At 46.8% G+C, this 26,293-nt stretch overlaps 1 protein-coding gene and 1 long non-coding RNA gene across 3 annotated transcripts in view; one reads left to right on the forward strand and one right to left on the reverse strand.

The window, feature by feature from the left end:
• Positions 1-591: 591 nt before the first annotated feature.
• Positions 592-26,293, reverse strand: part of LOC143774511 (uncharacterized) — a 28,387-nt gene continuing 2,685 nt past the window's right edge. Inside the window, exons 2-3 of the long non-coding RNA XR_013215547.1 lie at positions 7,613-7,695; positions 592-723 (exon numbers count right to left, since the gene is read on the reverse strand). This is a non-coding gene — a long non-coding RNA (uncharacterized LOC143774511). The remainder of the gene's footprint in view (positions 724-7,612; positions 7,696-26,293) is intronic.
• On the forward strand, positions 4,733-24,524 carry POLR3D (RNA polymerase III subunit D). 2 transcript variants are annotated; one of them, XM_077262153.1, is made up of 9 exons: positions 4,733-4,909; positions 7,262-7,418; positions 8,915-8,958; positions 17,644-17,792; positions 17,894-18,018; positions 18,112-18,280; positions 19,611-19,882; positions 22,654-22,806; positions 24,119-24,524. In XM_077262153.1, the coding sequence occupies exons 2-9, from the start codon at positions 7,263-7,265 to the stop codon at positions 24,239-24,241; spliced, it is 1,191 nt and encodes a 396-aa protein (XP_077118268.1). In that variant the 5' UTR covers positions 4,733-4,909; position 7,262; the 3' UTR covers positions 24,242-24,524. The 2 variants fall into 2 exon arrangements, with proteins under 2 accessions (XP_077118268.1, XP_077118267.1); XM_077262152.1 differs by lacking the exon at positions 4,733-4,909 and adding an exon at positions 4,916-5,030.

The following is a 26,293-nucleotide window of genomic DNA, read 5'->3' on the forward strand; positions in this document are numbered from 1 at the left end:
ACACATGGTGCCTTACCTGCCAAAGGTTTTTGGGTCCAAGCACAGTCCAGAATTGGGGCATCTAAACTCAATATGACAATTTAAGGTCGAATTACTGTATGTCAGGTTTATTTTTCTCATCTGCAGAAAAATTGTACTGGATCCATTTTGGGTCTCAGTTTTTATAACCCATGTGATTTTTTTTTCCCGATGCTTTTCCTATCAACTACTCAATGAAAAACTGACAGCACTCAGATGGAATCCAAACTTTTCGTTTTCTTTTCTCTAACCCATTCACTTGAATGGCTGACTTTGATCCAAACAGGACCCTTATTTTTGGACTATAGACTTGCCCAAAAATTATGTATCTGCATTCTGTCCATATATTTAAACGTACATGTACGACAAAGACTGATTTGTGAATGACGGGCACTGAGGTCAGTGAACAGGTGATGGAAGTACCCATATAGGTTAACCCCTTGCTGAACGGTTAAAGGGTGAGAATTTTTACATAATCAACCATTGAGAATGGATTACTGTAATAAATGCCGGCATTGCCTTTGTTTCTGGCATAAGACGTTACAGAGATCAGGGAATGTAGAATACAAGGACGGGGAATCTGTTCTACATTCCAAGCGGTAGCAGTGATCCAGATGGAGGACAGCAGGAAGTACGAGAGCCAGATGGAGGCCTGGAAGTGCTGTATCCTTCCATTATTCCTTCTCCTCCCTATGAGATCCGCTCCTGCAATGGAAAGTGATCGTGAATATAATCAGGCTACAAAGTCAGTTCTAATGAAACATATACCCTGGACCCGACTCATCACAGCGATTATGCCTGGGAATCACTTTAAAAAGATGCAACATTTTTGCACAAAACAATTTTTGTACAATGCAAAATTACTCAAAAATGTTGCAACTTTCAGCATTTCCAAAACAGTTTAGCCCCATAGAACTGGGGCGAGAGACGCTACAGCTATAATTCATGACCAGCTGTGGCGTTCCTTTAGCCAGAGATCTTACTTCAGTCCTTGACTGGAGTAGTATGTGTGGCAAGGTGCAGGAGTGTCTGGCTCCAACACACCCTGTCATCAAAATCTCGGTGATTTATTATTATTATTATTATTCATTTTTATAGCGCCATTTATTCCATGGCGCTTTACATGTGAAAAAAGGGGCATATATAGACAAGTACAATAAACATGAGAAATACAAGGCACACACAAGTACAGATTTGGGGCCTACATGTGGTAAAATATGTGCCCCCTCCACATTACTCCTAAAGGAGCTTTTCTGACATTCCAATATAAATATATAGACATTAATAATATGGAGTCAGACCCTTTGCAGCTATTACAGCTTCCTCCCTTTCTGGGAAGACTTTCTACAAGGTGTCAGTGGTCATTTTTGCCAATTCATCCAGAAAAGCATTTGTGAGGTCAGACGCTGACTTTGGGGGAGGGTGAGGCCGGGCTCACAATCTCTGTTCAGGTTCATCACAAAGGTGTTTGATGTGCGGCCATCAGGTTCTTCCACCAAACTCCCCCAATCATGTCTGTATGGACCTGGTGCACTGGGCACAGTCATAGGGAACAGAAAATGTCCTTCCCCAAACTGTTCCCACAAAGCCTGAAGCTGCAATTGTCCAAAATGTCTTGTGCTAAAGTACTGAGATTTCTCTTCCCTGGAATTAAGTGGTTTAAGTTGACCCCTGAATAACACCCCCCATAGCTTTATCCCTCCTCCACAAAACTGTACAGCGGGCATCCATCAGATAGAGAAGTGTGATCCGTCACTGCACAGAACACGTTTCCTCCAGAGTCCAGTGGTGGCCGCTTTACACCACTGTTAGACACTCAGCATTGTGCTTGGCGATGTAAGGCTGCATGCAGCTGCTCGGCCATGGAGTTTCCGGCGCAGGAGCAGTGCTTGTGCCGATGTTAATACCAGAGGAGGTCTGAACTCTGCAGTTATGGAGTGAGCAGTGTTGATGACTTTTCTGTCCTTTTCTGCTCAGCACTCGGCCCCCCGCTCTGTAACGTGATGAGGTCTTCACTTCGTGGCTGAGTTGCTGCAGTTCCTTCTACTTCTCAATAATATCACTCACAGGTGATGGGGAAGATTTAGGAGAAAGCAATGCCATGAATTGAATTGTTACCCCAGTGGCTCCTACTATAGAACCGCACTGGTATCAGGGAGCTCTGCACCACCGGCAATTATGTCACATATTAGTAAAAGAAGACGGCATGGCGGGGGCCGGATGTTATATACCAGAGGTCAATGGATCGGATGTTATACAAGGGAGTGACAGGGCCTGATGTTATATACCAGAGGTCAATGGGTCGGATGTTATATACCAGAGGTCAATGGGTCGGATGTTATATACCAGAGGTTAATGGGTCGGATGTTATATACCAGAGGTCAATGGGTCGGATGTTATATACCAGAGGTCAATGGGTCGGATGTTATATACCAGAGGTTAATGGGTCGGATGTTATATACCAGAGGTCAATGGGTCGGATGTTATATACCAGAGGTTAATGGGTCGGATGTTATATACCAGAGGTCAATGGGTCGGATGTTATATACCAGAGGTCAATGGGTGGGATGTTATACAGTCATATGAAAAAGTTTGGGCACCCCTATTAATCTTAAGCTTAATGTTTTATAAAAATTGTTTTTTTTTTGCAACAGCTATTTCAGTTTCATATATCTAATAACTGTTGGACACAGTAATGTTTCTGCCTTGAAATGAGGTTTATTGTACTAACAGAAAATGTGCAATCTGCATTCAAACTAAATTTGACAGGTGCATAAGTATGGGCACCCTTATCATTTTCTTGTTTTAAATCCTCCTACCTACTTTTTACTGACTTACTAAAGCACTTTTTTTGGTTTTGTAACCTCATTGAGCTTTGAACTGCATAGCTAGGTGTATGCAATCATGAGAAAAGCTACTTAAAGTGGCCACTTGCAAGTTGTTCTCCTGTTTGAATCTCCTCTGAAGAGTGGCATCATGGGCTCCTCAAAACAACTGTTAAATGATCTGAAAACAAAGATTATTCAACATAGTTGTTCAGGGGAAGGATACAAAAAGCTGTCTAAGAGATTTAACCTGTCAATTTCCACAGTGAGGAACATAGTAAGGAAATGGAAGAACACAGGTACAGTTCTTGTTAAGGCCAGAAGTGGCAGGCCAAGAAAAACATCAGAAAGGCAGAGAAGAAGAATGGTGAGATCAGTCAAGGACAATCCTCAGGCCACCTCCAGAGAGCTGCAGCATCAACTTGCTGCAGATGGTGTCACTGTGAATCGGTCAACTATACAACGCACTGTGTTTTTTGCCGCCATGCATAACACCTTACCAAACAACTCAATCTTGGTTTCATGAGTCCACAGGACCTTCTTCCAAAAAGAAATTGGCTTCTCCAAATGTGCTTTTGCATACCTCAGCCGACTCTGTTTATGGCGTGCTTGCAGAAATGGCTTCTTTCCCATCACTCTCCCATACCGCTATCCTTGTGCAAAGTGCGTTGTATAGTTGACCGATGCACAGTGACACCATCTGCAGCAAGTTGATGCTGCAGCTCTCTGGAGGTGGTCTGAGGATTGTCCTTGACTGATCTCACCATTCTTCTCTGCCTTTCTGATGTTTTTCTTGGCCTGCCACTTCTGGCCTTAACAAGAACTGTACCTGTGTTCTTCCATTTCCTTACTATGTTCCTCACAGTGGAAATTGACAGGTTAAATCTCTGAGACAGCTTTTTGTATCCTTCCCCTGAACAGCTATGTTGAATAATCTTTGTTTTCAGATCATTTGACAGTTGTTTTGAGGAGCCCATGATGCCACTCTTCAGAGGAGATTCAAACAGGAGAACAACTTGCAAGTGGCCACTTTAAGTAGCTTTTCTCATGATTGCATACACCTAGCTATGAAGTTCAAAGCTCAATGAGGTTACAAAACCAAAAAAAGTGCTTTAGTAAGTCAGTAAAAAGTAGGTAGGAGTATTTAAAACAAGAAAATGATAAGGGTGCCCATACTTATGCACCTGTCAACTTTTGTTTGAATGCAGATTGCACATTTTCTGTTAGTACAATAAACCTCATTTCAAGGCAGAAACATTACTGTGTCCAACAGTCATTAGATATATGAAACTGAAATAGCTGTTGCAAAAAAAACAATTTTTATAAAACATTAAGCTTAAGATTAATAGGGGTGCCCAAACTTTTTCATATGACTGTATACCAGAGGACAATGGGTGGGATGTTATATACCAGAGGTCAATGGTCCGGATGTTGTACACGGGAGCGAAGTCATACAGAAGGCGCCATCTGTGTCACACAGCCAGCACCCGCCACTAACAGCAGGGACAGGATCCGGCTCCCATCACTGCTGTTTAACTACTTATCATTTTCTCTAACAGAAGGATGTAAGTAGCTCTAACATGGTGGAGCGCCCGTTCAGCTTGTCGGAGGGTGACAGTAGTTTGCCATGGCTATTGGGGTCTGCATGAAGCCCCCACTGTGGACGGGAACATAATAAAGTTACGACTCCTGGGAAAAGGGAAGGAAAAACAAAGCACCCAGTCAGGAAGGGGTTACCAGTATGAGGGCATAGGTTTGTCTTTCCGATTGATAAGTTGTTACACTGACACATCACATTTATCATCTCTGAGCTCAGTCCGCAGCTCCTGTGATCTCTGACATTATTTGTAGCGGATAAACCATGTGACTCCTGTACAAGGGAAACGGGCAGAACCCTGGAAGCTACTGGTTCCCATCACAATGAGGCGCTGGCGGATCACACGCGTTTTCACGCTCTCAGGACTACACTTCCCGGCGGGCCCAGCGCGGAGCGGACGTGACGTTCGGCAGTGACGTCAGCACTCACTTCTGGGTGCTGGGAGGGAGCATGCTGTGAGCGGCCTCAGGTGAGCGGCGCTTCCTGTGTACTGGGAGTGTATGGGGCGCTGTATAGGGAGCAGTGTGACGTCAGACCTCTATATAACGCCATAGTATCCGTAGTCGTGTGAGGAAATGCTGTATGTGGAGGTGCTGAGCGACTTGTGGCTGTTGTGACTGCAACTGTCCCCAGTGCATGATGGGAGGAGTAGTGTCCTAGTGGTCAGAGTGCTGGCTAGATCTATTGGCGCGGTGTTCACCAAACTACAAGTCCCAGCATGCCCAGCTTCTGATATTAGCTAAGGATGGGGCATAGTGGGATCCAGTCTGGCATCGTTCCCTTCTGCCCCAGGAGGTGAGCGGCACTGATGACATCTGCACGTATCCGTTAGGTACGGTGCGGATCTACTACGTCATTCACTGCCGCCTGCCCATGTGGAAGTGAGCGACGCCAGACAACCCCTTTAAGATTGTTAAAGGGGTATTAACTTCATGGATGCTGGTGTAGGGCATGAGATTTCCTAAAATGTCACACAACTGCTGCAAACTATCTCCAGAGCGTAAAGTAACAGCGTAAAGCTCCGCAGCGGTAGATGCCGCAGTGTCGGTGCGCTGCTGCTACTGGAAGAAAGCAGCCCTATTTTTCTAACCCCTTTTAAGCTACATTGGTGTGAAAAAGTGTTTGCCCCCTTCCTGATTTCCTGTTCTTTTACTTGTTTGTCACTCTTAAATGTTTCAGATCACCAAACAAATGTACATATTAGACAAAGAGAACACAAGTAATCACAAAACGCAGTTTTTAAATAAAGATCTTCATTATTAAGGAAAAAAGAAATCCAAGCCTACAGGGCCCTGTGTGACAAAGAGATTGCTTCTCCCCCTACCAAAAAACAAAATTGACTGTGGTTTATCACATCTATGGGATGTTTAGTTCAAATTCCCTAGCCACGCGCAGGCCTGATTACTGCCACACCTATTCTCAATCAAGAAATCACTTAAATAGGACCTGCCTGACAAAGTGAAGTAGACCAAAGGATCCTCAAAAGGTAGACATCATGCCACATTGCAAAGAAATTCTAGATCAAATGAGAAGTAAAGTAATTGAGATCTGTCAGTCTGGAAAAGGTTATGAAGCCGTTTCTACAGCTTTGAGACTCAAGTGAACCACAGTGAGAGCTATTATTCACGAATGGCAAAAACATGGAATAGTGCTGAACCTTCCCAGGAGTGACCGACCGACCAACCAATTACCCCAATAGTGCAGTGACGACTCAGCCACGAGGACAAAAAAGACTCCACAACAACATCCAAAGAACAACATGCCTCAGTTAAGGTCAATGTTCATGACTCCACCATAAGAAAGTGACTGAGCAAAAAGAGCCTGCATGGCATAGCTCCAAGACAAAAACCACTGCTGAGCAATAAGAACAAAAAGTCTAGTCTCAGTTTTGCCAGAAAACAGCTTGATGATCCCCAGGTATTTTGGGAGAATACTACGTGGACTGACGAGACAAAAGCTGAACTTCTTGGAAGGTGTATGTCCCATTACATCTGGGGTAGACAAAACACAGCATTTCAGAAATGGAACATCATACCAACAGTAAAACATAGTGGTGGTAGTGTGCTGGTCTGTGGCTGTCTTGCTGCTTCAGGACCTGGAAGACTTGTGGTAAATGGAATCATGAATTCTGCAGTCCACCAAAAAATCTTAAAGGAGATTGTCCGGTCATCTGTTCACGACCTCAAGCTGAAGCACACTTGGGTTATGCAGCAGAACAATGATCCAAAAACACACCAGCAAGTCCACCTCTGAATGACTTAAGAACAACAAAATTAAGACTTTGGAGTGGCCTAGTCAAAGTCCTGACCTTAATCCAATTGAGATGCTATAGCATGACCTTAAAAAGGCGGTTCATGCTTCGAAACCCTCCAATGTGGCTGAATTACAACAATTTTGCAAATATGAGTGGGCCAAAATTCCTCCAGAGCGTTGTAAAAGATTCATAGCCAGTTATTGCAAACTCTTGATTACAGTTGTTTCTGCTAAGGGCGGCCCAACCAGTTATTAGGTTTAGGGGACAATCACTTTTTCACATAGGGCTCTGTAGGTTTGGATTTATTCTTCCGTTAATAATAAAAACCTTCATTTATAAACTGAATTTTGGATTACTTGTGTTATCTTTGTCTAATATTTGTTTGGTGATCTGAAACATTTAAGTGTGACAAAGATGCAAAAGAATAGGAAATCAGGAAGGGGGCAAACACTTTTTCACTAGTGTATATATAAAAGGTACCGTAAGTTATTTTCGGGAGACCCTAATCCTCCTCACATAGACACAGTATTATTATCTACCAAATTCATCCTTTTCTGCGTTTCCTAGGATGTCTGACGGGAAGAGCGATCCCACTCCTGGTGTCCCCAGGACCACAATTGGGGGTGCCAGGGGTCTGGTTGGGCGCAGACCTTCAGCACCTGTCACGCCGGGTCGCCTTCCTTCCATCCGCTCCCGGGATCTTACCCTCGGAGGTGTCAGAAAGGTGAGTGCGTCGTAGAAGAGGAAATCCTACATTTATGTTCACCCGCGTCAGAAAAGTCAAAATTCAGCAATGAAAAATCTCTTTGCTTTAGTGGGATGTTCCAAGAACCAGTTTCAGAACTTGGACTAGGCTCATCATCGGTTGTTTTAGTTGTGTTTTTTTTTTTTCCTCCAGTTCGAATTTTGAAAACTCACCTAATGGGGAGTGGGGCAAAAAAGAAAGCGAGTGACACTTCTGACGAAATCCGCTCCAATCTAGGCACCTTCCAATCAGGAGGCTGCAAAAAAAAACTTTTCAGGAAAAGTTCTTCAAAAAAGAAAATGAAAAAGAAATTAAAACTCCTCCAAAAATTCCCCAAGGAAGGAGCGGTTTCCATTAGCAAACCTGTTTTTGACCACTCAAAAAACCCTCTGTGTACCCATAAGTGTTAGTCTAATTCCTGGCTTAAATATATATCAATCATTGGTTTTCTTGAGGCCTTATCGTGTACGGTGCCATCAGCACCATCATACATGTGCGGCACTTATACGGCTGTGTTTGACCACTGGACTGGTGCAGTATTGGGTGGGATCAGAGACCACCGATCACTACTAATCATAGCGTCCAACTAGTATCAACAAATCAGAGGGTTGTCTTTTTTTTTTTTTCCTACCCCAAATCACAGGGCTAATGATTATAACCCATAATTAAGAGATCCAGACCCCCTAAACTTATCCAAACCCCATACCACTCCTAAAATTGTCACACTCCAATGAAGACCCCTAAAAAATAATCAGACTCCAGATCTGATAACAGAAAAAAATCAAATCTGTATTCAGTGATAGATTTTCCCATTACTGAGATAACAGATGACCGTTGGTGCTTATAAGATTCTATGGAGGAAGAGCGAGAGGCCGACACAGACTTTCTCCTGGAACAACCATCGCAGCTCTCCATAGAACTTTATGAGCACCAACTGCGCTTTCCTGTCTCCGTAAAGGGAAGGTCTTCTTCACTGAAGTCACATTTTCCTTGCGAATTCTGTAGTTTGGAAATGACTGATCAGTCCAGGAGAAGAAAGAAGCTGATGTGTCTGATGAGATATATTATTTTCACCTGTACTGATGATTTATGGGGGGAAAGAAAGTTAGTTACGTTTTTAACCCCCTAATAAGGCTATATGCACACGTTCAGGTTTTTTCGTGTTTTTTTCGCGATAAAAACGCTATAAAAACTCATTAAAAACTCATACATTATGCATTCTATCATTTAGAATGCATTCTGCATGTTTTGTGCACATGGTGCGTTTATTTTCCACGAAAAAAACGCATCACGGTAAAAAAAAGCAGCATGATCATCAATTAAGAAGGGGAGCGAAAAAAACAAAATGGAAAATCGTCCGGGGCTGAATGGGTTAAGTAATGCTATTTCTCCTTTGTTATATCGTTGGGTCACTGCAGTAATATTTACAATGATATAATACTGGGTATAATCTTCTTTCCCTTTTTTTTGTACAGAAAACATTTGCTCCAAATATCATTGGCAGGAAGATAAAAGAAGAGTAAGTACTCCCTCCTCCCTCCCGTACTCCCGCGTCATCTTACTCCCCTTTATATTTACTACTCCTTTAATTTACACTTATGTTTCTATGCAAATAATTCTGGCAGAACCTCTCAGTTATTATTTATTGGACCAGTTGCATCCAAAAATTGTGGACATGGCTGACATTGGGTGCAGCTTTTTATACTCGCCCGCACAATGGCAGGGTGCAGGGCTGCACACTATTTACATGCATTAATCTGGTCTGTTATTAAGGTCAGACTAGAGCATACAGCCATTCTTTTTTCTATTTAAAAAAAAAAAAAGAAAAAAGTGTAATAATAAATATATATATATATATATATATATATATATATATATATATATATATATATATATATATATATATATATATATATATATATACATACTAGATGGTGGCCTGATTCTAACGCATCGGGTATTCTAGAATATGCTTGTCCACGTAGTATATTGCCCAGCCACGTAGTATATTGCCCAGCCACGTAGTATATTGCCCAGCCACGTAGTATATTGCCCAGCCACGTAGTATATTGCCCAGTTACGTAGTATATCGCCCAGTGACGTAGTATACAGAACAGAGCCACGTAGTATATTGCCCAGCCACGTAGTATATTGCCCAGCGACGTAGTATATTGACCAGTTACGTAGTATATTGCCCAGCCACGTAGTATATTGCCCAGCCACGTAGTATATTGCCCAGCGACGTAGTATATTGACCAGTTACGTAGTATATTGCCCAGAGACGTAGTATACAGCACAGAGCCACGTAGTATATTGCCCAGTGACGTAGTATACAGCACAGAGCCACGTAGTATATTGCCCAGTGATGTAGTATATTGCCTAGTGATGTAGTATATAGCACAGCCACGTAGTATATAGCACAGAGCCACGTAGTATATTGCCCAGCCATGTAGTATATTGCCCAGCCACGTATGTCACAGGTTAAAAAATAAACATACTCACCTTCCGAGGGGCCCCTTGTAGTATATTGCCCAGTGATGTAGTATATTGCCTAGTGACGTAGTATATAGCACAGCCACGTAGTATATAGCACAGAGCCACGTAGTATATAGCACAGAGCCACGTAGTATATTGCCCAGCCATGTAGTATATTGCCCAGCCACGTATGTCACAGGTTAAAAAATAAACATACTCACCTTCCGAGGGGCCCCTTGTAGTTCTGTCGCCTGTGTTCGGTTCAGGCGGCAGCTTCCGGTCCGAGGGTGTGATGATATCGCGGTCACATGACTGTGACGTCATGGCAGGTCCTTGTCGCACACCAACCTTAGCACCGGAACCTGCCGCTTGCATGGACCGGTCACCGGAGCGTCAGAAAGGCGGCGGAAGGTGAGTATATAATGATTTGTTTGTTTTTTTTTAAATTATTTTTAACATTAGATCCTTTTACTATTGACGCTGCATAGGCAGCCTCAATAGTAAAAACTTGGTCACACAGGGTTAATAGCGGCGGTAAAGGAGTGAGTTACCCGCTGCATAATGCGGTCTGTTACTGCTGGCATTAACCCTGTGTGAGCCGTGACTGCGGGGAGTATGGAGCGGGCGCCGGGCAGTGACTGCAGGGGAGTAGGGAGGGAGTAATCGGACTGTGCCCGTCGCTGATTGGTCGCGGCAGCCATGACAGGCAGCTGGCGAGACCAATCAGCGAATGAATATCCGTGACGGAAGTTGCCGACAGAAAGACGGAAGTACCCCTTAGACAATTATATGTGTGTGTGTGTTTGATTAAGCAGCCTGGTGCGACTTTTCTGACATCGTGCCATCGTGTCAGCTAATCAAAAGAGGAGGCGGGAAGACTTGGCAGGTCGCGTGACCTCTGGAACATTGGTGTGTCTATTGCAACGGATTCCAAACCTAAAGAGATTGTCCCTGAGACCCATTGATGACATATCCATTGGATTTGTTTAAAATATGTGGGATCTGCATCTCCCGTTTTCTCCATTCACTTCTATGGGTGTTTCGAAAATAGCCAAGCATGTGCCCAGGATCTGCCATAAATGTCTAGAAAGGGAGCGCGAGATCTTGAAAATGAAGGAACACAAGTATATTAGTAATTTGCTAAACTTTTCATACTTAAAACAAGTAAATCTCTTTAAGACTATGTGCACATTTTGTGTTTTTGTTGCTTTTTTTTTTTTCTCGTACAAAGTTGGTGTCGAAAATATGCAACATTTTACAGTACCAGCAAAGTGAATTCGCTTTTTGAAGTCTCATGCTTATTTACTCTGTCGCCTCATTGGGGGACACAGGACCATGGGTGTTATGCTGCTGTCCACTAGGAGGCGACACTATGCATAATCTGAAAAAGATTAACTGTGGCTCCTCCTGTGCAGTATACACCCCTGGACGGCATCAGCCTTCTCCAGTTTTTGCTTAGTGTCGCAAAGGAGGCACACCTAAAGATTTTACTCCGTTTTCCGACGGGATTACAGATGAAGAAAAGAGGGTCTCCTGTGAGACTCCCGGCATGGCTCCTTCCTCGGCCCCCTATTATGGGGTGCCCAGTTGAAGTAGAGACGGCTATTCCCCATGCTGCTCCTTCCCCAGCCCCTCGGGTGCTGGTTCGAATTCGAGACCCCCCTCCTTCCCCAATTCCTTTTGGTTTCTGGGTTGAGGTCGAGGCGAGGATAAAGGCCCCTGAAGGTGACAACACCACCCTCCCTATCCCCCTCTGGGGGTATTAGGTTGAGACACCTCAGGTAGGGCCTGTACAGGCAGCATCCTACAGCTCCCAGCAATGGGCCAGCACACTGCGCCTGCATCCAGGGACCCCAGCCCAGCTGCGGACTCCTGTTGGGGCCGGGGGGAGTGCAGGCAGGCATGGCACAATACAGACACAGGGCTCCCTGCGCCCCTGTCTCTGCGGCAGCACCAGCTCTATACTGCCTCAGGGAGACCCCTACCGGGCTCCCCCTTCCGCTTATAGCCCCACTGCTATCCTGCCTTTAAATCCGGAGGGGTCCGGTTCAGATCCGACCCCCTCCCGGACTTTCGCACCGGCCTGGAGCCCTTCTGGGCCTCAGGCATCTACTTTAGGCCCCGGCTTCGGCCTAGCTGAAGCCACAGCCTCCTCTCCACCCCCCGGCCCGCCCCCCGGATGACAAATATGACACTCTACAGTGTCATACAAGGGGCGGATCGAGACAGAAAGGGCGGGTTTTTTTATAGCCTTGCCGCCTTTTTCCAGCTCGCCGCCCCCTTCTCCTCCTCTCTTCTCTGTCTCTGCAGCCATTTTCGGCTGCAGATTAACCCTGCATCTCCCGGTCTGCAGGACCAGGCAGCCAGTCTCCGGGGGGCACAGGACTGTGGATCTTCGCGCTGGACCTAGGGGCACACTGCACTGGTGGGGTAAGATCACAGCTGGGTTCTTTTTACTCAGCCGTGAATCCATATTACCTATAAGGCTCCCCTGTAGGTTCTCTACCCCTGTAAGGTCCATCTGCTGACAGCACCTCTGCACTTTGTGCACTATGCAGGGCTCAAGGTCCAAGAGAACCAGGCAGAACTGCTATTATGCATTCTGCACAGCCTGCGGGACCGCTCTCCCCAGTAGTAGCACGTACCCGCATTGTCAGAACTGTATACAAACTAATGTGTCAGAGCCTCCAGAAGCCCCTGCCAATGCCTCGGTGTCTAATGCCACGCCGGAATGGGCTACTCAGATATCGCAGTCTATGACGCAGTCTATAGATAACCTAACCTCCACATTGCTTCAGGCTCTGCAGGGTCATGCCCCGGCTATGACCGTTACCCAGCAAAGGGAGAGCTTGACTCACGAACAAGATGACCCTGGCACACTCACGTCTAGGTCAGGACGCAAGCTGACCCATAGATCAAGTCCATCTGCGTCATCCCATAGCACACGGTCATCCCCCTCTAGGGAGAGACACCGTAGCTCCAGGTCATCCAGACCGTCCCATTCCAGGGACAGACAATGCAGATCTCCGCAATCCCCAACCAGACAAGGCCCCCTCCCCAGCCCACCCAGCAGGGGACGCCTCAGTGATACACAGGATTCGGAAGGCATCTGCGACTCTGACTCGGACAGAGAAACGGAGGGGTCCCTGATCCCAATCCCTCCTAGCAATACAGCGCTAGTTGAGGACATAATATCATCCATCCATCGGGTGCTGGACATTTCTGATCCGCCACCAGAGGCCCCAGAACATAAGATTTCCTTTGAAGGACCTCTGAAGCTGCCTAAGGTTTTCTCTAACCACCCAGAGTTTAAGGCGATCCTTAAAAAGCAGCTCGCAGAGAAAAAATTCGCTAATCGCAAATATCTGGAGGCGAGGTACCCCTTCCCACAGAAGGACACCAAGGAATGGACAGATCCACCTGAAGTGGACCCCCCAGTCTCCAGGCTAGCAGCACAGACCCTCCTTTCACTGCCAGATAGCTCAACCCTCAGGGACGCAGCAGACCGGCAGGTAGAACGCATGGCTCGTTCAATTTTCGAGGCAGCAGGGGCATCTCTCGCGTTCACCTCAGTTTGGGCTGCCAAGGCCATTCTGGCCTGGGCAAAGAATTTACAAGCTCTCCTCCAAGCATCCGCTCCTGAACTGTCGGACCAAGCGGTTCAAATAGCAGTTGTAGCAGATTACATGCTCCATGCAGCTCTGGATTCAGCAAGGGGAGTCGCGGGGATAGCATCAAACGCCATCACGATTCGGCGTATCCTCTGGCTACGGGAATGGAAAGCGGACGCAGCCTCAAAGAAGTCCCTCACGCACCTCCCCTACCTCAGTGGGAGACTTTTCGGTGAACAGTTGGATACTATGATATCCAACGCCACAGGGGGTAAGAGTACTTCCCTTCCCCAACTGAAACCTAAACGCACTTACAAGAAGCGTAACCAAACTCGATTCCGATCCTTTCGGAATTCTTCCGGCTGGTCCGTCTCACGTCCAGCACAAAATCGTAACCGTTCCCCACGCAGGGACAACTCACGATCGACGCAAAGGTCGGACAAGACCTGGCAGTCAAAAGCAGCCCAGTCTAAGCCCAGAGGAGGAAAATCTCAGACTTTCTCCTCATCATGACTCACGGACTCCGGAAGACACCACACCAGTAGGCGGCCGACTTTTGCTCTTTCATCAAGTCTGGCTGCCTATTACAGAAGACAGGTGGGTCATGGAACTAGTGTCTTCCGGATACAAAATAGACTTCACCTCCAACCCACCGGACCGGTTCTTCCTCTCTGTCCCCCCAAAACCGCCAGCCAAGGCTCGTGCCTACCACCAAGCGGTCTCCTCGCTTTGTCAATCAGGAGTCATAGTACCGGTACCCAAGACCGACCGCTTCCGAGGGTTCTACTCCAATCTGTTCGTAGTTCCCAAGAAAGGAGGCAGCGTACGGCCCATACTAGACCTAAAACAGCTCAACAAATATGTACGGGTCTGTCATTTCCGCATGGAGTCCCTTCGGTCCATCATTGCGTCCATGGAGAAGGGAGAATATCTCGCCTCCATAGACATACAAGACGCATACTTGCATATACCCATTGCACCTGCCCATCAGAGGTTTCTCAGGTTCGCAATAGGCCAGGACCACTACCAATTCGTGGCTCTCCCCTTTGGACTCGCCACGGCTCCCAGAGTGTTCACCAAGGTCATGGCAGCCACCATGGACGTCCTGCACTCCAGAGGCATAGTAGTCGTTCCATACCTGGACGATCTACTCATCAAGGCTCCCACCTTCAAGGACTGCGAGCTCAGCGTCTCAATCACAACCGATACTCTCAGTCGCATGGGCTGGTTAATCAACCTACAAAAGTCATCACCAACCCCGAGTCAGTCCCTGACCTTCCTGGGAATGTTATTCAACACCTCCAGGGGTATAGTGCTCCTTCCCAAGGACAAGGCACTGGCTCTCCGACTAGCAGTTCGCACCCTCCTCCGCAAACCCCCTCGATCTCTCCGGTTTGCCATGAGAGTCCTCGGCAAGATGGCAGCGGCAATAGAAGCTGTCCCATTTGCCCAGTTTCACCTCAGACCTCTCCAACTAGCCATTCTCAAGTCCTGGGACAGGAATCCCTTTTCTCTCGACAGGGAGTTCCAGCTAACGTCGTCAACCAGGAGGTCCCTGCACTGGTGGCTCAAGCCAACCTCGCTAGCAAAGGGGAAATCCTTTCTCTCAGGTCAATGGTAGGTCCTGACCACCGACGCGAGCCTGACGGGTTGGGGTGCGGTGCACCTACACCACAGGGCACAGGGCAAGTGGTCCCCAGCGGAAGCGACCATGCCCATCAACATCCTGGAAATTCGTGCCATCCTTCTGGCATTGAGGGCCTTCCATCACTTACTGGCAGCCTCTCACATCAGGATACAGTCGGACAATGCCACGGCTGTGGCATATGTGAATCATCAAGGGGGGACCCGCAGTACCCAGGCGATGCGGGAAGTGTCATATATCCTCCGTTCTTTCGGCGGTCCACATTCCGGTTGTGGACAACTGGGAAGCAGACTTCCTCAGCCGACAAGACATAGACTCGGGAGAGTGGTCTCTCCATCCCGAAATTTTTCAACAGATCTGTCTCCGCTGGGGGACCCCGGATGTGGACCTAATGGCATCCCATTTCAATGCCAAGGTCTCCAACTTCATTGCCAGAACACACGATCCGCGGTCGCTCGGAGCAGACGCTCTGGTTCAGGACTGGACCCAGTTCCAGCTTCTGTATATTTTTCCACCTCTCCCCCTGATATCCTGAGTGGTGAGGAAGATGAAACAAGAGGGAGTTCCAACCATCCTCATTGCACCAGACTGGCCCAGACGCACATGGTACGCCGACATCGTACAGCTCACAGCAGACGCCCCCTGGCGTCTCCCCGACCGCCACGATCTTCTATCACAAGGCCCGTTCTACCACCAGAACTCAGGGGCTCTCAATTTGACGGCGTGGCCCTTGAGACCTGGGTTCTAACCCAGGCAGGGCTCTCGAGAGACGTCATTGGAACCATGATCAGAGCACGGAAACCAGCCTCTGCCAAGATTTATTACCGTACCTGGAAAGCTTTCTTTACCTGGTGCGAATCTCGTGGCCAGATACCACTCCCTTATTCCCTACCCAAAGTACTTGGTTTTCTCCAATCGGGTCTGGAGGCCAGGCTGTCATTGGGCTCGCTTAAGAGCCAGGTGTCAGCCCTCTCAGTGCTTTTCCAAAAGCGCATTGCTACCAAGCCGCAAGTAAGGACTTTCCTTCAGGGGGTTTCCCGATTGGTTCCCCCCTACAGACGACCACTAGAAACGTGGGACCTCAACCTGGTCCTGACAGCATTGCAGGAACCACCTTTCGAACCCCTTAAGGAGGTCCCGCTCCGCCTTCTTTCCCAGAAGGTGGTTTTCCTGGTGGCAATCACCTCGCTACGCAGGGTGTCTGAACTGACAGCACTCTCCTGCAGACGGCCTTTCTTGGCATTTCACCAGGACAAGGTAGTTCTTCGTACGGTCCCATCCTTCCTTCCGAAGGTTGTGTCCGACTTCCACCTCAATGAGGAAATTTCACTACCATCCCTTTGTCCGGTTCCGGTTCATAGAGTGGAGAAGGCTCTGCATACGCTTGACCTTGTCAGGGCTTTGCGTATATACGTGTCTAGGACTGCGTCCTTCCGGAGGTCTGATTCTCTTTTCCTCCTTCCGGAAGGCGGCCACAAGGGTCTGCCAGCTTCCAAAGCTACTCTTGCCAGGTGGATCAAATCCACCATACAAGAGGCGTACCGCCTTAAGAATTCTCCTCTTCCAGCCGGTATTAAGGCACACTCTACACGGGCGGTAGGGGCCTCCTGGGCCATTCGGCACCAGGCTTCGGCACAACAAGTGTGTAAGGCGGCCACTTGGACTAGCTTACACACGTTTACTAAACACTACAGGGTTCATACCCAGTCCTCAGCGGACGCGAGCCTGGGTAGATGTGTCCTGCAGGCAGCGGTGCCCTAAGTGTACGGGCCTGTCTGCACAATATTCGTCCATTGCTTCCCACCCAGGGACTGCTTTAGGACGTCCCATGGTCCTGTGTCCCCCAATGAGGCGACAGAGTAAAGGAGATTTTTGTGTACTCACCGTAAAATCTCTTTCTCTTAGCCTCTAATTGGGGGACACAGCTCCCACCCTGTTGCCCTTTCCGGGCTGTTGTAACTGTTGAGTTCTCATATTGTTTCTTGAGCTCATACATAGTTGCCTTCTTATAGGCATAATTATGTTATTCATGTTACGTTCCTCCTACTGCTTTTGCACAAAACTGGAGAAGGCTGATGCCGTCCAGGGGTGTATACTGCACAGGAGGAGCCACAGTTAATCTTTTTCAGATTATGCATAGTGTCGCCTCCTAGTGGACAGCAGCATAACACCCATGGTCCTGTGTCCCCCAATTAGAGGCTAAGAGAAAGAGATTTTACGGTGAGTACACAAAAATCTCCTTTTTTCCTTGCGTATTTGCAACAGATTCAATTCTTGCAGAATTTCACCCATACTAATGAGTAAGGAACAAATACGCAACCAAGGCCACATGTAAAAAAAACTTTCATTTTTTTGTCTATTTTTTTTGCTAATCCTGAATGTTAGCTCATAGGCTTCATTAGAATGTATTATTGCCTGCGTTAGTTATTACTATGCCCATTGTGACTATTGTTTTTTTTTTTTTCCGATAAAGGCCGAAGGAGGAGGTATCCGTGAAAGTCGAGCGGACAGATCGCAACAGAGACCGGCGCGATGGATCGGGCAGAGGACGCGGAAGGCCACAAGTCATCCAGAGTCACTCCATCTTTGAGCAGGGACCAGCAGAGCAGCTGAAGAAGAAAAGTAAGGCATTAAGAAAGTCCCATAATTCTGTGACCATAAAACGTGTGGATTGGGAGCTCATTTTATCCAGTTTTCCAATGTTGCGTTTGCTTTGTCTGCAGCTGCTTGGGAAGGACCCTCAGATTCTGGGGACCTCGGACCCTCGCACATCATCAACATAAAAAGGGAGAAAAGGGAAACCGAGGAGGAGACAAAACAGATCCTCCTAATGTTAGAAAATGACAAGGTATCGGGGGCTCCGTCTGTACATCACTCATGGAGTACTTGGACATCTTACTGGTCTTTGTGGTTCCTGACTCATCTCTTGTCGACTCTGTAGTTTTTAGATGACCCAGGATTGAGAAACGATGCCCAGAATCGGCCCGTGCAGCTCCCACTTGCCCACTCAGGTTGGCTTTTCCGAGATGAAGAGGAGGAAGAGGACACAAAGCCCATGACGGGTTTACTCAAAGAAGAAAAGATGGAAGTGGAGGCTTCTACTGTCAAAGGTAGGAAAGTCCATGTATGAGTATATTTCAGCATTTGACTCCAGAGAAGTAAGAGAACGTCTAATGCTCAGTATATACAGTGTGCAAATGTCTTAGGCAGGTATGGAAAAATGCTGCAAAGTAAGTAAAAATTAAAAGATCCAAGGTGTTAGGTACAAACTCCCTTCTGAGGTCCTTCTGTGTTCAAGCACCTAGAAGAACTGACGGTGTTCTGAAGGCAAAGGGCGGTCACAGCAAATATTGAGTTGATTTTATTTTTACTTTTGTTCATTCACTGTGTTTAGTTAGTTGTTAAAAATAAACTATTAATAAATATATATATATATATATATATATATATATATATATATATATATATATATATATATATATATATATTTTTTTTTTTTTAAGCGTATATATAGTGGCTTGTGAAAGTATTCATCCCCACACCCCCAATTGTCATTTTTGTGTTTTGCTACTTCCCAATCTGGAATTTCACAAACATAACTGAACTTCACCCCCCTGAAGTCAGTACTTTGTAGAGCCTCCTTTTACAGCAATTACAGCTGCAGGTTGCTTTAGATAACTCTCTGAGCTTTCCCCATCTTGCCATTGCGATGTTTGCCAATTCCTCAAGGCATAACTGCTCCAGCTCCGGATGGTGCTCAAGAATATCCCTGTATTTCGCACCATCCGTTTTGACCTCAACTTGGACCGTTTTCCCTATTTTTGCTGCCGAAAAACATCCCCACAGCATGATGCTGCCATCACCATGTTTCACTGTGGGGATGGTGTTCTTGGGGTGATGAGCTGCCTTGGTTTGGCGCCAAACATAGCATTTACCGTGGTGGCAAAAAAGTTAAATTTTGGTCTCATCTGTCCACATCACCTTGCACCATACATTTGGGGAGTCTCCCTCATGTCTATTGGCCAGGGAGGTGAATACTTTTGCAAGTCAAAGGCAAGTTATCCCCTATCCTCTCTTAATATAAAAACGTATTGAGAATATGGGGGATAACTTGCCTATTGTTGACAAGTTATCCCCTATACTGGGACCCGGAGCTCTGCAGAGAAGGTCAAGCATTGTCTGTGGGACTTCAGTAAAGAGCGGAGCGCTGTACTATTTTCCCCGGCAGTCCAACAGGCAATGAATGGAGTAGAGCCGCACATGCTCGGCCTCTGCTTCGTTTAGGTTGTGCTCAGATGAGCCTTTTTCTCCGGCTAGTGAAGTCCCAATGGTCTGATCTTTCCTTTGGATACGAGATACATTTTTGATCTTAAAAGGTTTGCCCACTGTCCACCTTTTCTTCAGACCTCTGTGTCATAGGATGTGTTTTCCTTTTAACAGTGAAGGAAGAACCTATGGAAGACGACGAGGGTACATTAAAGACTGGTGTTCCACCAGGCAAAGCTCCAGCCGTGAAAAAGCCCCCAGAGAAAAAGGACATCTCGCTTCCGGAGTTACTGGAATCTCTGCAGGTCTCCGGAGAAGACACTTTGTTCTTCATGCAGCTCCCGGACACACTTCCAGGACAGCCGCCTACCCAGGACTCCCGACCAGTCAGGACTGAAGTGCAGGGTGAGGACGGCCACATGCTACTAGTGAAGGACAAAAGCCAGGTGCGTAGGACTGTGGTTGGTTGTGCACATTTATTAGATGTCTCCCACCCCCATAGATGTGATCGGGCATGATATTTCAGAAGGATTGGATAGGTTACAGGTGAAAAGTAATCCTGTCTGTGGGTGGGAGGAAGAATGTGGCCAATTTAATGGTGTTCTACAAGTTAAGTTGAGGCTCCAGTGGTCCCTCGTTCTTGGTTTTCTTCCCTGCAGTGATGGTGTGCCACGTGATTGACCTCATGTTCTTTAATCACTGTGGTGTATTAGAGGGGATAGTCACTACTACCGCTGTCTTCATCAAACTGGACAATTTTGCAAATGCATTGCATTACCCTTGTTGTCCTCTTCCTGCTCTGCTGCTTGCAGTCAGATGGTCCCTCCTCTCCTTCCTCCGAGCTTCCTGTGATGGTCCTTATAAAGTGGTCCCCTTCCGGACCTCCTGTCACGTACCGATCATCACAGATCCGTCTTAAAATAAAAAGACTCATGCAGCTGCCGATGTGACCCGTCTGCTGCATGCATGCGCCAAGGAAAGTTCTGTACGGTACCCGTGCATTAATCTGCCTCCTGGTTTAGTAAGTGGAGTGGACGGGCTTAGAAAGGAGGTATTTTGGGTATTGATGGTGCTGTCTTGGACCCCAGCGATGGTGTTCACGGGATATGTCGCCATCGCGAGCAGGAAGTGATGGATCACAGCAAGCATTCGCATGTTGGAAACAGGGTTGTGGAGTCAGAGTCGGAGCCCATTTTGGTGATGTCAGTGTCATGGAAATTGAGGAGTCGGAGTTGGAGGTTTGGCTTACCGACTCCACAGCCCTGGTTGGGAACACAGAAAACTGCAAAAGAAAAGTGAATAGATGCCGAAAAATCTATGGGTGGGGCAGGCAGGGTGTAAGAAAAGCAATATGGACATTTTTGGTGATGGCAAAAAAGTGTCCAAACCCTTGATCATCCCAAATGGACTCTATGGGGCAAATGTATACTGAATGTGAGTACAGCATTCTGCCTTCATTCTGTGTCTGCTGGGTGTCGATGTTTGTAGCTGCCAATCTCTCTCTCTCTCTCTCTCTCTCTCTACACATACACACACATATATATATATATATATATATATATATATATATATATATATATATATATATATATACGTCTAAGGGGCACTTCCATCTGTTTGTCTGTCTGTCACGGAAATCCCGGCGCGTCGCTAATTGGTCGCGGCCGGTAGGCCGCGACCAATTAGCGACGAGCACAGTCCTGCTGCGAATTCGCCCCTTCCTACTGTCAGTGCCCCCTCCGGTCAGCACTCACACAGGGTTAATGGCTGCGTTACACCACGTTATGCCGCGGTGTAACGCAGTCCGTTAACACTGCTAAAAGAACTAATGTTAAAAATAATAAACAATATAAAAAATCACTATATACTCACCTTCCGTCGCCTTTCCCGCTTATTGCGACACTCCGGTCCATGCATTGCGGTCTGTCGAGATGATGACGTAGCGGCCTCGCGAGACCGCAATGCATTCTTGGGACCGGAGCGTTGCCTGGGCTGGATCCGGGGGCCGACGGAAGGTGAGTATATAACTATTTTTTATTTTAATTCTTTTTTTTTTTAACAGGGATATAGTGCCCACATTGCTATATACTACGTAGGCTGTGTTAGATACTGCATGGGCTGTGTTATATACTACGTGGCTGTGGTATATATTACGTAGCTGGGCAATATACTACATCGCTGTGCTCTATACTACGGGGCCTGTGTTATATACTGCATGGGCTGTGCTATATACTACATGGCTGTGCTATATACTACATGGCTGTGCAATATATTACGTGGCTGGGCAATATACTACATGGGCTGTGTTATATACTGTGTGAGCTGTGCTATATACTAGGTCTCTGCTATATACTACGTGTCTGGTATATATTACGTGGCTGGGCAATATACTACATTGCTGTGCTCTATACTACGTGGCCTGTGTTAAATACTGCATGGGCTGTGTTATATACTGCATGGGCTGTGTTATATACTACGTCTCTGCGCTATATATTATGTGGCTGTGCAATATATTACGTGGCTGTGCAATATATTACGTGGCTGTGCAATATATTACGTGGCTGTGCAATATATTACGTGGCTGTGCAATATATTACGTGGCTGTGCAATATATTACGTGACTGTGCAATATACTACATGCCTGTGATATATACTAGGGCTGTGCTATATACCACGTGGCTGGGCAATATACTACGTGGGCTGTGCTATATACTATGTGGGCTGTATGCTACTTGGCTGTGCTATATTTCTCTGCTGTATCTGTGCATCATGAATCGTGGTATGTGTTAAAGAGGAGGGCCCACTGAGACTCTTTCGCCCGGGGCCCTCAAAAACCTGGAGCCGGCCGTGGCTTCACTGATTGGTCACGCCCGGCTGCGAACAATCAGCGAAAGGCGCAGTCCGGCCGTGAATTGGCGCAAAATTTGAACCACTCTTCGCTAATTGGTCGCGCCCGGCCGAATCCTGTGTATAAATTGCATTATTCTGAAAACTTCATAAATAAACTGCATACATATTCTAGAATACGCGATGCGTTAGAATCGGGACACCATCTAGTAGCATATATCCCACCGACCCATAGACTCACAACCCCCCATGTAATTTGGATCATTGTGATGAATCTTTCTATTTATGGTGCACTAATTAGAGACAGTCATACGCTGATCATAAATGTTGGATCACTGTTATCTCTGTCACGTCTCTTCTCTAATAATAGGAGGCAAATGCGGCAGATGACAGCTGCTCCCTGAATGATCTGTCTGAGGGTCAGATCGGGAAACTAGTGATGAGAAAATCGGGCAAGGTGCAGCTCATCCTGGGCAAGGTCACTCTTGATGTCAACATGGGTACATCTTGCTCCTTCTTACAGGTAAGAACATTTATCCCAGAAAAGTTGGGTTAACTAGAAAAAAATAAAATTCTTCTCAAAATGTAAAGATATATTAAAATAAAAAAATAAGTGGTCGTCCGGGCACACTCTCCTGTCCGGTGCGAGATTGGCCATGGCGGGATGCAACTTGACTTGGCAAACAAGTATCATACATGGTCCCTAACGGGACTTGTGCACTCACTGGACGATAGACAATTGCAGAAGCATTTGCAGTTACATCAGATCGTGCCCAGACAGTTTAAACCAGATTTTTAATGGTGGCTGCAGAGCTGAATAAAACTTTTTTTTTTTTTTTTAATTATTCCTCTCTGTTTCGGAGTTATTAGTAGCAATCAAATATTTGGCACCTAATGAATTTTCAGACAGTTTTCACTGGGGGCGTGTCCTTCGGTCTTTTGTATGACACTGACCAATCACATGCAAGCAGCAACATAGAAGTGCAGAAGGGACCTTTGACGATATCATCAGGGTCACGTGACCTGAGTCCACAGGTCCTGCTTGCTGGAGTATGCTGCCTAAATAAGAACTGAAGAGTGAACTTATTTCCTCGCCCGTGACCCCGCCGGTTTTCAGTCATGTGGCGTGCATGAAGCAACTACAGCATCGCTCAGGGCACCACTCACTATACTGTGAGCGGCGGATCTAAGCATGTCCTGACACTTTGAAGCTCGCTCTGCCCGAAGCTGTCAAAGTGCCTGGTTGTATAGTGAGCTGTGACTGTAGCCGCTCAGCGCACACCTCCATGACTGAAAGCCGGCAGTTTCCGGGAGGAAATAGCTTCATTTTCTCAAGGTAGTCGCACTTTAAGTTGCAGGATAACATTTTAACGCTACTTACGTGCAGATGTAGAATCAATCTGGAGGTAAGCAGCGTTTTCCGAGATGGCAGGCTCTCTTTAAGGAAAGCCGTTAATGAAAAACCCCTTTAACATGGGATGCTATAAGCCAAAGTATACTTATTTCATAGCTGTGATCTGATGAGATAACCGCTGCTGCTTAGTTTTCTCCCATGAGTAATCGTTCTGCACGTATATATCCAGTTTCCTCTGTGTACAGAGCGCAGCACGCCGGCTCGTGTTGTCGCAGTGCTCCGCTGTTCAGCTCTGCGGACAGGATGAGTCACCTCCAGGTAACAAAGCTCCGCTCGTTACCATGTAATTAGCACACGGCCGCGTATGAGACATTTACATGTAATGGAAAGTCCGTGGGATCTCAGACGTCACCTCCACAGTAGAGGACTGTTCTCTGCTTTATAGGCCTGGCTTCACTGTCTCCCATTGATTCCCTTGCAGGAGCTGGTGGCCATCAGTGTCGGGGAGGCTCGCAGAGGAGAGATGATGGTGCTGGGACACGTGCAGCATAAACTTGTCTGCTCACCGGACTTTGCTTCTCTTCTGGAGGGACGTCACCGCTGATCTTCCCCGGAGAAGGACTGCATTATACGGCTCAGACTGATGTGCCATGACACACTGGGCACGTGGGAGTATCGTTCGCTTCTGGTGGCACAATTATTTATGGATCGTTGTCTTTGGCCATCTTATTTAATGAACACTGTTAGGTGAAGGGGTGATATAGGGACCCCCTGTGTGTATGTGACTTTCCCTATCAGGGCGCTCAACGGCACCACCAAGATGGAGCGTGAGAACCTGCTGGATAGCTGCAAAGTGTAATTTATTAAAGTGGACACATGGTGAGACACTTGGGTGTATGTTCTTCTATACGGGTTTGTATATTGTACAGACAGTGCTTTTTTTTTTTCTCTTCATCAGACTTTGGAGGTAGGAGAATGCAGTTGCACTTGCACCCTGATATGTGTGGGGGCACTGCAGTAAGGACTCCATATGAGAATCGCAGTATTATGAAAGCATGTGGTTCCTGGTGTAAACTCTGTTTTTGACCACCTGACCTGACAGCTTCTCAGTGTCCCCCCTTCCTGCTGAATCTGTCCTTATCTAACCTGATCGACAGCTCCTCAGTGTCCCCCCCTTCTGGTATCTACCCTGAACGACAGCTCCACAGTGTCCCTCCTTCCTGATGAATCTCTGCTTATCTACCCTGGACAACAGCTTCTCAGTGTCCCCCCTTCCTGCTGAATTTCTCCTTATCTACCCTGATCAACATCTCCTCAGTGACCCCCCCCCCCTTTCTAAATTTCAGCTTATCTACCCTGATCGACAGCTGCTCAGTGTCCCCCCCCCCCCCCCTTTGCTGGATCTCTGCTTATCTACCCTGAACAACAGCTCCTCAGTGTCCCTCCTTCCTGATGAAATCTCTGCTTATCTAACTTGATCGACGGCTCCTCCGTGCCCCCCCCTGCTGAATCTACTTCCCTCTACCCTGATCGTCAGCTTCTCAGTGTCCCTCCTTCATGCTGAATCTCTGCTTGTCTACCCTGATCGACAGCTCCTCAGTGTCCCCACTTACTACTGAATCTACTTCCCTCTACCCTGATCATCAGCTCCTCAGTGTCCCCTCTTCCTTGCTGAATCTCTGCTTATCTACCCTAATCGACAGCTCCTCAGTGTAACCCCCCCCCCCCCCTTCCTTGCTGGATCTCTGCTTATCTAACTTGATCGACAGCTCCTCAGTGTCCCTCCTTCCTGCTGAATTTCTGCCTATCTTGCCTGATTGACAGCTCCTCAGTGTCCTTCCTGCTGAATCTCTGCTTATTTACCCAGATCGACAGCTCCTCAGTGTCCCTCCTTTGTGCTGAATCTCTGCTTATCTACCCAGATCGACAGCTCCTCAGTGTCCCTGGTCCCAGGTGCTGCTGAATCTTACACTGCTCAGTACAAGCTACAGCTCTTGGACTTATGATCTCACTCACTCTACAGGTGGACGAATAAAATGCTTATTTTAATATCAACATTACAAAACCATTCTTGATATGGATTTTTACAGTAAATACACCAGCTTCATCTGGTCTAAGAAATCTATTTAGCAATGTTTTCAATTTCTATTGTGAAATGTGCTAATTGATCCGCTTTCATCTGATTGACGTTATGACACCTGACCCTTGTAGCCGTACCTTGCAATTACCCTACAAGTGAAACGTGCCAATCTGGCCCCCTGAAGCCTTGTGTCCGATCCTTCCGTGCCATTATGTAAGTGACATCTGCTCCTCGGCCTGATCCCAGGTCCGATAGATGTGTAGGCTGGGCATCTGTAATATACATAGTGCTGACGGGGGGATAGAGAAGCTCGATTGGAATTGAAAAAGCTTTCAAAAGGAGTCTGTAAACTATTTTTCTAACTTGTATAGCGCCATTAATTTCATCATCGCTGTCCCCATTGGGGCTCACAATCTACATTCCCTGTCAGTATGTCTGTGGAGTGTGGGAGAAAAGCGGAGGAAACCCAGCAAACACGGGGAGAACCTACAACCTCTTACAGATGTTGTCTTAGATGAGATAAGAACCCAGGACCCCAGCGCTGCAAGACTGCAGTTTAACCACTGAGCCACCGTG

Source organism: Ranitomeya variabilis, chromosome 5 (genome assembly GCF_051348905.1).
Source record: "Ranitomeya variabilis isolate aRanVar5 chromosome 5, aRanVar5.hap1, whole genome shotgun sequence".
Lineage (NCBI taxonomy): Eukaryota > Metazoa > Chordata > Amphibia > Anura > Dendrobatidae > Ranitomeya > Ranitomeya variabilis.